The sequence below is a fragment of the Chanos chanos genome, chromosome 10 (assembly GCF_902362185.1).
Source record: "Chanos chanos chromosome 10, fChaCha1.1, whole genome shotgun sequence".
NCBI lineage: Eukaryota > Metazoa > Chordata > Actinopteri > Gonorynchiformes > Chanidae > Chanos > Chanos chanos.
The window spans coordinates 28,607,831-28,620,840 of record NC_044504.1 but is presented as its reverse complement, the minus strand read 5'-3'; the positions used below and the strand labels follow the sequence as shown (position 1 = coordinate 28,620,840).

The window sequence follows — 13,010 nt, the reverse complement described above, 5'->3', positions numbered from 1 at the left end:
GTTTACAAATACCTGATTGGACAGAAGGAGAGCGCAGTGGTACACTTCCAGCAGACGAGTTTGGTGTCATGTCTCGACGGAGCAAACTGTCAGTCTTTAAGAGGAGAGTAATAATAGCCAGGCGCCACAGCTTGCAATGGCAGCGTCTTTTTTTTTTTTTTCTTTTTTTTTTTAAAGGGACCTCAGTGAGACAAGAGACATTCGAGACTGGAGGACAGAAATTCAAGCGGAACACCACATAAAGGGCCCGAGTTATCATAAAAGCTTTCTCACTAGTTTTAGAAAAGCAGGCAATGTGAGAGGCTCCACAAAAGTTTTCAAAGAGAAGGAAAGAGAAATAGACACCTTCACCCGATAATAAAGTCATAAAAAGACCAAGTTCTATTCATGGACATTTCGGATACAGCAATTATGGTTAAACAATTATCATTAAAAAAAAAAAAAACGCACAAGGGCAGACAAAGCCACTAAAAACGTATGGTCAGAACACACAGCATTCCTTTCCGGGCATACTTCTTATTTATTTATTTGTTTGTTTGTTTGTTAAATTGTTTATTTGGTTAGGAATGGTTATTCAAACACTCGGATATTATTCACATCGGCCATCTATTGGCATACCTTTCAAATGACACAGAGAAATTTGTTTCTTTGAATGTACAAGGTTGTTACAGTGAGTGTGGCTAGTGTTCAAAGAAACTCTCAAGGGTGCAGTCACAATTTATTTCAGCGAACATTTTAAATTAAAAAAAAAAAAAAAAAGCATGTTCTCTCTTGTGTTTAGGAACAAATGGTTTTAGAGATGCAGTGGAAGTGGCAGAGCAATACCATTTAAGCTAGTGAATAACTGAAGTTGACAGACTAAAAATAAAGCTGACAAATGCATGGGTATGAAATGCTGAAAAGCTTCTCTCAATCATTGCTTAAACTAGTGGAGGGGGGAAAGGATGAGAGGGGCCACATTAGTGTAATTGGTACTGGAGCTACTGTACTTAGCATTTTTATCTAATAAACATGTGTTTGTGTTTCACCTTGAAACGCTTTTTAGTTTAACACACACACAAACACACACACACACACACACACAAACACACACACACACCAACACACACGGAAACAAGAACGACTCTAGCTGCTATAACATATGGGCTCCTTCATGGCAACAGCCACCAATATTTGGGTTTTTTATTATAATTCAATTTAGCTTAACAGACTTAACAGGCTGTTTTGCAACCTATGAGGATTTCAGCTTTACTAGAAAAGCCCAGAGTCTTACGTTTGTCTGAGACGCGTGTGGGAACAGATGCTTTGAACAGTGATAGAATTCTATTCTATTCTCAAGTGTCATTAGCTGCAGGCCATTCCCTATGCCAGGTAGAGATTAGATAACAATCAGAAGTTTATGAGATGTTTTTCAAGGTGTTAGCCGAGTTATCCTTGGGTCTTCTGCATGAGGCAAAGTCCCATCAAAAGAGGAATCTGGGAGGGAAAAATAAGTTTAATTTCCTCTTTTTTTCTCTCTGCTTTATCCAATAGAATGGGTAATACACCAGTTGTTATACACAATTTCATTTTGAGAGAGTGGGGTGTGTTGATTAAAACTCAGCATTACTGTGAGCTCGGTGAGTCAAAACTCGTGTGGGAAGTCGTCCATCATAAACACAGCTACAGTTAACATTCCAATGATGCTTTTTGTTTAATCATGTTCCTATCGTAAAAAAAAAGAAAAGAAAAAGAAAAAAAAAAAAAAGGATTGTGACAACACATCTATTGACTTGTAAAATCAGCGAGAGGTGTAAAATGGTCCAGTTTTTTTTTTTTGTTTCCAAAAAACTGAAAAGTAATTTTACAGTGCATTGATTAAAACATATTTGCTTTATCCCCGGAACTATGACTGTGGCCAACAGAGCTCTTTGTTTTGGTTTTAATAGAGTCACAGCGGTCTCACTGCTCTATAAAACAGAGCTTGTTGTGACCTAAATGAAACTGCCTCCAGTTCTGAATGGTCACCTGTCCTGTAGAACCAAACCTGCTGACACCAGCTATCCGACAGAGGTAGCTTACGGTCAGGAAAAAAAAAAAAGAGCTTGTGTGTCAGTTTACAAATACGTACACTCAAGTATCCAAACAAACAAAAAGTTCATAATCAGTCTTGAAGCAGAATTTCCTCTCGTCTGAATAAAACAGAAATATATATATATATATATATATTTTTTTTTTTTCGAAGAAAATTTCCCTATCATTACACTCAATTAAAGTGAAGAGGGACCAGAATAGGCTATGGAGTTCAAACAACATTGATATTGTTGAAATAACACAAGAAATGTTTACATAAGGGAGAAGATTCATCTCTGATAGCGTCCATGAAAATTAAGAGGGAGAAAAACAAGCGAGGGGAAATTTCTGGAATCCCATTTGAGATTTCTTCCCTAAAGTATTCCTTTTCCTGTCAGCTGCGACGTGAAAATGAAGCCGGGAAAAATTAACTCCCGATACAGCCACGCTGAATTAGGCAGTGGAAGGAGAAAAAAAAAACCTTTTTAAGGATTCCAGCCTTGTCATTTTCAATTTTCTGCTCTTTGGACATGCTTGTATTCAGATTCCCGAACATCTACTCGGCATATCAATCCTAATTAGACAATCTGGGTCCACGAAGGATGGGAGCTGAGTTATTTGCATAATTTAATCATAAATACTCAGTGATACATATTTCCAAATGTATTTGTACAATTATCTTTTCATCCTTGGGGCAAAAGTATTAATATGATTAGGCAATAATTCTTTAAAAAAGGGATGAAAATAGGAAGCCAGCAAGTGCACCCTCTCTCTCTCTCTTTTTTTTTTTTTTTTTTTTTTTTAAACTGCAGCTTTGGGCTATATGAAAAATTAATTAATTTCTGAGGAAAATCAATTTCTCTACGTGACCATATTAGACAGGGCCGGGCTAAGGCCTGCAATCCTTCTCCAATCAGGAAATCTCATCTGCTCCCTCTAACTTCTGTCAGTAGCATTTAACATCCTCGTGCAAGCACCACTGATCTCCAGCAAGCTTCCTAAATATGCTGTAATGTGGAGGGGCTGGTGGTTGAAGACATGCCAGAGCAATCGAGTCAAGCTGGGATACGAAGCCTCAACACACTGCCCTTCTCCATGGTCACTCTCTATCAGGTGCTTTCCACACGCCTGCTACCACCTGCCTCAAATCTGCAAAAATCCATCAGGTTAAAAACATTTGGTCTATGCGTATAAAACATATTTCTCATTTACAAACGTGGGTGTTGTTGACTCTGTAGACAGCTGTATCGGAACGCAGCAAGTAAGGCAAATATTAGAAACTTTTCAACAAAGAGTGGATGTTAAGAAAAAGAATTATGAGTGAAGATTTTGCGGTATTGCGATATGGTGGTAAAGCAGCTTTGCTGTGACACTCTTACTGAGTTTCAACCATCCTGTAAAAGCGTCAAAAACAAGACGAGAGCATGAAAAGCCTCTCCACACACCGGGTAAATTATCCACGTAAGCTCCACCACCACGCAAACACAGATTTTTTTTTAGATCTGCTACACACATTTATCACACAGCGTCTACACACGTGAAACAAAAAAAAAAAAAAAAAAGAAAAGAAAAGAAAAAGAAAAAGAAAAACAACAGCCAAAAAACAGCTCACAAAATGGATTTTCCAGACTCAACTTCAAATTAATCTTAACAACATGCAGCATGAGCACACACATTATCATCTCTCCTACTGATGTCGAATGTGATCACTAATTTCCAATGGTTTGATTCAGTCTCTGCACAAGGCGTTTGATGACATATGCCAAATGCACAGCTAATTTGAACACAGGTGGTTAATCCTACCCTACAGTGCTCCACTGCCTGCTAATAAAACAAAGGTAAGAAAACATGATGCAGTTTTATTTATTTTTCATTTTCTCTTTTGTTTTTGACCCAGCAGTGCAACCTGAACGTCACAGCAGAACGTCGAGTGACCATTTGATTTGTTAGAAAACGCTCGAATGAAATTGTGAATTTAACAAGCCTTTTAAAATGCATCTCCCCCCCCTCCCCTCCTCCACCCCCACCCCCCAACTCTTTCATCCTAATCAGGCATCTGTCTCTCTGTTTTTTGAAGTTATTATCACCCCAGTTCCCTCTTGGATGTGGTTGCTGGGTGACGAGTATCTTAGCACCCACTCTGACTGCGAATGATTTGAATCCGATCCAAAGATTTCCCATGAGTACCTGTAAACACATCCGTGCCTTGTCGAAAACAAATATATCAGAAGAGCACTGCAAAGGGGGGGGGGGAAAGCGTGATAAAATCTGGTGCCATGTGTGAAGACTCACCCCGAGTGCTAAACAAAATAATTACACTTCTCGCTAAATATGCAAGTTTGTACCCAAACACAAACAAAAATATTTTGCAACATAGCACATCTGCACGACATAAAGCAAAGTCAAGATTTAGTTAAATATCCCTTCCATTCAGGGGAAGGAGGTATTACACCACGGTTGCAAAGATTACAAAAAATTCTAGAACAGCAATGAAATCAAAAATCTGTACAGTGCGCTACTTCATGAATACATTGCGTATATTTAAAAGGCCGGCGTAAGTGAAAAACAGCGTTGGTCCCAGCGGTCCACTGTAGTCTGGGCCGCTTGTTTAACCTTCAGAGGCAGACAATGATTGTCAATTAACTACTGCATTGCTGCCAGTGCACCAAATAGTCTGCTCTGACAAAGCCTGCGACAAGGCTGCCGCCTCAGCTTCGCACCGCCCCTGTGTTTCAATAACCTTTTCTCAGAGTTCAAGTGTCACCAGGCAGTGAAAACCTCACCGTCCCATATGGACAAAATGAAAAGGAAAACAAGTAGCTGAAGTATTGCTTCTCGCAAGACGGTGTCATAACTCCTATGAAAGCAAAAGAGATTACTGTCCCTGTATCTGTTACGCGGCAGAAGGTGGACATTAATCTTCTGCCAGGGACCCTGTGAAAAGCGCAGGAGAACCCAAAGAGCACGTCCTCCTGCAGAGGGAGAGAGCGTTCCTCTCAAAAGAACACTGAGGGGCTTCGGTGACGTGGGGCCGAGGAACAAAAAGGTTTCATCACCACGAATGAAAACACTACTGATACTGTCTCGATCGGATTGGTTATTGAACGTACCACGCAAATGTTACCGCTGCGGTTACGTACAGGTAGGCTGCCAAGTCACTCGGGATTAAAAAGAAGAACTTTTTATCCGTAATGACGGCTTACATGTATGGAAAAAAACTACTCCAAAAGCCCTCATGGTTATACCAGACCGCACAAACACGCTGATGAAATTAAAGATTGGAAAACGTGGCCGGGATGTCATGCCTACGTTGTTAAAAAAAAAAAAAGTGACATACATGTTCAATCCTAAAACGCAAAGTTACATAAAAAAAAAAAAAAACCTGTACTGTAAATCAGGACTGGTGTCCCCGCCCGCTACCTCATTTGTTTGCGTTGCATCTAGCATATACCTCTGTCCTTACAAATGATGTAATCCTCCAAATGGGAAGCAGTCATAGCGGAGGTGATTGATTCAAGTCTAACAGCGGCAGGACCAGGTGCTTTCAGAGACAATTACAGGCCCCTCTATGCGGCAGTAATAGGCGAGCACTTTAGCATCATTAAAGCAATGTGTAGCACTGCATTATCCTTTAACCTCCATCACTGCCCCACTCTCATTCGAAACCTCAAAGTTCAAAATACACACTCCATCACCTGGAAGCCCACTGAGAGGACACTGCAGAGAGACCCAAGTTTCAACCATCCTCGCTAAGCTCGAAACGTTTTTTTTTTTTTTTACATCACAGAGGGCAGAAGCTGCCTACAGGCAAAATACAAAGAGAAAGGAAAAAAAATGCTCGACTGTGACGTGGCGGACTAAATTATCTTAAAACTCATTTACATTTAGGTTAATACAGATTTACAAAGGATATATATAAATATGTAAAATGAAATAAAATTGTACTGTCTGGTAACCGTACTGTCTGGAACTATTATCCAATAGGTTACCTAAAACTGTGACCCGGCATAAGGCAAAAAAAAAACTACTCACAAATTAAACTATCACCCATGAACTGTGACAGGACTCTTTAGTATTCAATAGCTTCTAAAACGCTACTGTCTTCACAGAAAAAAATCTTTTGGAAAAACTCAGCAAGGCCTTTAATATTTGAATCATTTTTATTATTGTCATCTATTATTAACTGCAATGAAAGTGTAACATTAGTTCATGACTGTGTCCAGATTTTTGAATGTTTACGGCCAGGAGACAATAACAAAACAATGAAATGAGACACTAACAGGATGCCTAACATGCAGAATGGACCTGCTACACCCAGAAGTTCACACTTTAAATCACACATCCACCAAAGAACAGTGTTAGAGAGAGTGTGTGTGTGTGTGTGTGTGTGTGTGTGTGTGTGTGTGTGTGCTCTAGGTAAAAATAATAATGTGATTAAGTTACTCTGTCTGAGCTCTTTATAATGATCTTGTAAGCAATGTAATTAACATAATATAAGCTAATACTTAAGAAGACACAGAGAGAGGAGTGTGTGTGTGTGTGTGTGTGCGCACGTACATGTGTGTTCTCTTAGTTTAATGAGTAGACAGCTCTTAAAACAGTTCTTATCATCATGTCTAAGCATTTAACATGTTATGAAATGTGTTATCGATATTAATACTATAAACCATACCAAAAAACACCTAACCATATTAAGCAAATTACATGTCATTTCATGTTATATAAAATGGTCAAATTGGGCAATTCAAATTTATTTGAATGAAAAATATTATACTTGGGGAAAACTTTTTGCAACAAAAATTAAAATCCATAAAGGTATTGCTGTCTCTATAAAAACAGAAACATGATACCACTTCTGTAGCTCATTAATGGTATCATCGCATCATCAAACAAAGTTTGGAGAGTTTGATTCTATTTATGTGTGGCATCATAAACATGTGATATTTAAAGCCAAAGCTAATTACTACTCTTGTAGTGATGTTCAAGTCTCCACGAGGTGTCATGCACCTGTAAACATCTTCTCTTTCTCCTTATCACGTGGTAAGCATTAATACTTTCTGACATTATAAACGTTTGCACTTCATCAAACATTTTGCTGTGTGTCATAAGAACTGCATACACGTACATAAACAAAATCATGGTATAACAAAATAAAAACAGCTCAGCTCAGCTTTTTTTTTTTTTTTTAATTTCAACCAACAAATTACTGTAATGAGAATTAGCCTTAGTGGTAATCAAAACAGAATGAAACCTAATAAGTCTTCCCTAATTTGTTTTTTGATGAGACATAATAAGAAACGATATAATTAATGATTTTGTTTAATTATGTCAAAAAAAAAAAAGAAAAGAAAAAGATTTGCAGTACACCTCTAAATTGTTGAGCTGGTCCAGCAGTAAGGAAATGCAAAGTACTTCTTAGACGCCAAGTGATATTATCTAAGATTTACTGTTACCTACTATAGGCTACTTAAACAATATTATGTTAGTTCCGTCAGCCATCAAAAATATACTGCGTTCCCTTGACGCCGCAAACATATAGCCTACTGGCTGTACTTCCAGTTATAAACAATTCACTGTCTAGAAAAGACAGCTGTCTACAACCGAACAGGCCTCTATTTTCTAAAGTTCGGATTAACTTTTCCTTTAACTGTTATTTTAAAAGTTGTAACTAATGGACAGCCCAGTACGCTATACTACAATGAAACTTTGAAGCGCTTTAATACTTTAGCTGGCTTAAATTAGCCTTACTGTAGGCTGGAAGTATCACGCGTTTTATTTTAAAAGTTTTGCTTCGATTAAAAAAAAGAGGCAAGGATAATTATTTTGGTGCGATGAAGAGGCATAAATGAAAAAATGTGCTCCTTTCATCTCACTTGACTGTGATCATCGATCTCAAAGCGCTACATGCACAGTGCACTTATTAAACATACTTGTTTATCTGCTTACCTCGCATTTGTACAGTCATTGTAAAGGGTTTCGAAGTCCTTTCTGGAGATGAGTTTGCACCGGTTCACTCCTGGCTGGATGGCCCCGAGTCCGCGCAAGATGCGTACCTGCTCCACATTGCACACAACCGGCGTGATCTCCAGCCGCTTCAGTTTGGTGTACACCGTGTGCAGTCCACCGACCAGGTGCTTCAAAAACAGGTCGAATGCCTGAGGAAGGCAAATGAGCTCACAGCCGTCCACGGTAAAAGAGGCCACCTTAGCTCCTCTCAGTTCAACCATTTTGCACTCATTATTTTGGGGAGTATTTTCAACTGGAGACGGAGTAGAGTACACGGGCTTGCTAGGCAACGTGCCGGTTGGGATGCCGGGGCTGCTTGTGGTTATCAGTTCCGATCGGAACAGACTCTGTCCGGAGGGGGCAACTGATGGAGACGGTGAAGAAGTTGCCGAAGGCGAAGAAGTGGTCGCTGACGAAGTTGAGATCGGAGACGGCTGGACCATAGGGTTAGGGGGGATCAAAGCAGCCGGTACGGCCATGGTCACCTACGAGACTAAGTTCAAAGCGAAAACCCAGTATGAAAAAGTAACGTTGCCGTAAAATTCAAAATGTAAAAAAAAATCCAAGGGAGTGAGCTCCACCGACAAGTTCAAGAATAAGAAGAGATGGTGAAAATGAAGCGCAACTGAAAAATTTGTCTCTGTTCAGTGGGACAATCATCAAAGATTGAGAGAGAATGACAGGAAGAAAATGAGCTGAAAAGTGCAGCTCGCTCTGTGGATGAGTTGTTGTTGTCACAAGGTACAAAGAGGGAGGAGCTACCGGACACTGAGCTTTTGAAGCACAGACAGCATACAATGTAATAAGATGCTACATTCATTGGACAGCCTATAGCGCACCGTAGAGTATAAAGTTTACTGTCGCAAACTAAAAGGCGCCGATAATAGAAATGTCTTTAAACAAACTGGACAATATACCCGAAGTTCTGGATGATGAAACTCACTGATATGATTTCCAAGAAAGTTATACAACTGTCATAAATGAATTTCAATCCGATGTATTTCATAATCGTAATGTACTTTAAACCCTTGTGCAAATGATGATTACTTATGATAAATTGCGAGCCAAGGCGTATGATCCTAGAATGATAAATACTCAGGTAATAATTAAAATAATCCTGGACAATAATTGTCTAATGGAACAGTCTTTGATCTGTAATAAAATACATAGAATGACACGGGGTGTGTGTGTGTGTGTGTGTGTGTGTGTGTGTGTGTGGTGATGGGGGGGGGGGGGTCCTCCAGATCTGTGCTAAGAGTGTCCAGGCATGCAAAGTATGTTCTGTGTTACGACTTGATTCCCAAATAAGTGTTTTCCTGCCTCAGGTATGATAACCAAAGTTGCAGTGATGGAATATGGCGGCTGTTTTGTGCCAGCTGAGTGAAACACAAGCCTTGTGCGATGCGTATGGGGTAATGTTTCAGTTCCCATCAAAACAAGCCAACATCCCATATCAAGTAATGTTCAACATTATGTCATTCCTCACAATAGCACAGGGAAAGTCTGTCTGCAGGTCTGTGTATGATTACTATACACGTGTCTGACAATGCATTTTATTACATTTATCTATCACTGAAATAATACTGATTTGTTATAAATGTGCTTAGAAGCTTTTATGTGTCAATGAGAGAGGCCAAGACTGCCATCTGTAGAGAGTGATCCTTTCAATGTCTATAAATGTATATATGTCTAAGTCTTTCCTGGAGTTGTGTCTGGCAGATTTACTTTAAAGTAAGCAGAATGCCATTTCTGAATTATCATTCAGGCAAAGAGGTAGCTTGTAGTGTGAAAATCAATAGCTGCTTAAAATTCACAGCCAGACAATCCATTTGCCCTTTATGTTGCTAACCTTTGCTTAAATATGCACCATATTAAGATTTCATTATATACAATGAATGTCACAATAGTTTGCAGTTTTTTTTTCCCCTTCTTTTTTTTTTAAACCATGGGTTAACTACAAAGTACTGCCATTTAAAATTCTTACACAAAACTGCTCACACACACTCATTAAAGAGCAAAGAAGGACGATGAAACCAAAGCATTCACAAACACCACAGGATATCTATGATGTCTTGGATTCAACAGCTCTTAACAGGCAGGGTGGGCTTGATGAATCAAGCTTCCAATATGACTACAACCCTCCCATAGACACACAGCAGGACATGTCATTTAATGCTACATTCACTTAAACTGAGTTAATGTAAAAAAGTGTGCAGATAAGATAAAGTAGAAGTGTGAAGTAGCGTGAAGTAGAGAATAAATTAGAGCCATGATTCACTGATTCAAAGCTTCTTATAGGTCTGAGAAAGACATTTTGTCCATGCAAGTTAAACACAAAAAGTGGCACTGTGTCCCATGAAGAGATCACAGGGACATAAGTGTAGACCTATTTCATCCTCATTATGCATGCATAATTAATTAGGTCAATTTGTTCATAATGTTCCCTAAACATTCTGTATGTATGTTGCCTCATACACTATTAATCTTCGGTTTCAGGAGTTATGATATGTGAGGATGATGGGACCAGAAATGTGAAGAGAATTAACTGCTAATCTGTGCATGGCAGGATGGTTTTCTTTTTCTTTCTTTTTTTTTTCTAAGACTCCTCTTGTGTACACATATACAGTCTCTCTTGTCCCCATGACATATTTGCAAGATGAATGCCAACAGGTCTGAGCGAAAGCTAAAAATATGAGTGAAAATTAGAGTTTCTAAAGTTTTAAGTCCATTTAATTTTAACCTGTCTTCCTCAAATGTGAATAAATACTATTAGGTACAGTAAGTTTAATGTGATGTACATGTTTAAATTGCAGAAATATTGACATGTATATGCAATGGTTTCCAATTATCAAACATGTCATCATTTTATCAGCAAAACTATCATATTTATAATGAATAAAAGCAATCAGGAATTTGATGAAGTTTAGTCATAATTAAAGATGTTCCTATTCTTGTTTATTGCCGATTGGCCATGGAGGTCCACACTGAAACAGAGAAGTTTATACTCCATCAATGGAATGTATTATTTGTAAAAGGTACTACATAGTTGATGTGCTCCACAAAGATTAGATTCAGTCCAAAGTCACAGCCGAGTCTTAGTTTTATCCAAAGAGACAGTATGTCTTTCACCGCTGTTTTTGCAGCAGAGGCTATGGGGTTGCGTTCTTAAGTTACTAAGTTACTAAGCTCTTATCGAGTAGGAGTGGGATCAGAGAAAGCAGATGCATGAGGCCAAAAGTTTTTGTGTGCTACTGTCATTTATTAGCATAGTCCAGTGTTGCGTCTCCATTTGAGTCACATTACTCATGTGCATGACATAGGTGTATTATGTATAAGCAGTTGTTTCCAGCACAATTCGCTGGTCATATTAAGCTTAACTTTTATTTGCATAAGTTAACTTTGACACTCCTTGTCTGAGTTTCCCCAAAAACCTTCCTAATTAATGTGGGTGGCATTGTTGATCTGACCCATTCATTAAGCTAATCATGAAGTTATTCTCAACTCTCGTCTATTTCGCCTACAAATCACAGACAGCAGCCACCAAAGACTGTGCATTAAGCCTGTGGGCTATTATGAGTACACACTCTCACACTCACACTTATTTTGAGTTATATATATATATATATATATATATATATATATATATATATATGTGTGTGTGTGTGTGTGTGTGTGTGTGTGTGTGTGTGTGTGTATATGTATATGTATATATATATAATTAATAAAACATAAAAAAAAAACAATATACTTCCTGACTTTTGTTGTTGTTTTGTTTTTGTGTTTCTTAGTTTTAATTTAATATTGTGTGTAATCATGCTGTGGTAATATAATCCATACACTACATTACCACTTTGTCTAAAATGTCCTTAGGTATGGGAAAACCACAATTCAAGAATGAATTTTGGCGGAGTGTGTAAAGTGTCTTGTTGGGGGGAGATGGGCAGTCAAGACTGATGCAGGCCTCTGAGAGAGGAAGACAATATGGGCAATGTCTCCGTTGGGCAGGGCCAAGTGAACAGATGAAGAAGGGCTTAACTACACAGGTGGGAGGCAAGACAGTTCGTTGTTTCAAGTGTTTTCGTACAAAAGCAGTTTTGTTCCATACTTGCTTAATATTTGATGAGTTTTATTGTATTTGATGAAGTTGCTTTTATTCTACCAAAATCCTCATTGCCATATATTTTGTTAAGTAAAAAAATCATAATGGACTTAGTTATATGAACACACCGCACGTAACTTCATGGCTTTTTATTCATTTTTACCATGGTCTGATTCTGCATGTCGAAAGGAAAATAAAAAGCAAAAGAATGCAAACATGAAGGGCTGGGCATCTCCAACTAAAGGGATTCAGGATTCCAATCCACATTCCAGCTGACCAGGTGTTAGTTGTGTTTGAAATGAAATTACAGCATAACATCATAGTCATGAGCTAGGAGCAGTAGGCACCCAGCGCCCAGGAGCCAACTCCAGGTCTTTTTGCTAGTGCCTTGGTCAAGGTCACTGAGAGGAGTACTAATCCTAGCATGCATGTCTTTGTGGTGGGAGGAAACCAGAGCGTCTGGAGGAACCCCACTCAAACAAGACGTAGGACGGCTGGGATTTGGACTCCGGTGGATTCTTGCTGTGAGGCAACAGTGCTAACCACTGAGCCACCGTGAAGCCCACAGGCTTTCTCTCAACCACTGTTATTTGATTGGCCATGATGTATAGTTGAACTTTTAAGTACTGTAATGTCCTAGTCATACTTTTCCTCTGCTCCTTGTTGTCTTTCTGGAAGTGAGGTTTGTATCTTTTCGGTGGAAGTTTCTTCCACAAAACCTGGAGCATCTCTCTCTCTTTTTCTCTAAAAGACAAGGAGCCCCTTACTATACCCAAGGTGATACCTTCTCACCTGTGCCTGATTAAGTGGGTTCTGGCAATGGTCTTAGACTTGAGTAGAGAGAAGGGTTCAA

At 38.9% G+C, this 13,010-nt stretch overlaps 1 protein-coding gene across 1 annotated transcript in view; it reads right to left on the bottom strand.

The window, feature by feature from the left end:
• dachd (dachshund d) overlaps positions 1–8,537 on the bottom strand; it is a 95,757-nt gene extending 87,220 nt beyond the window's left edge. Inside the window, exon 1 of the mRNA XM_030786392.1 lies at positions 7,999–8,537. Coding sequence (XP_030642252.1) covers positions 7,999–8,537 — 539 coding nt within the window. The remainder of the gene's footprint in view (positions 1–7,998) is intronic.
• Between the last annotated feature and the right edge of the window lie 4,473 nt (positions 8,538–13,010).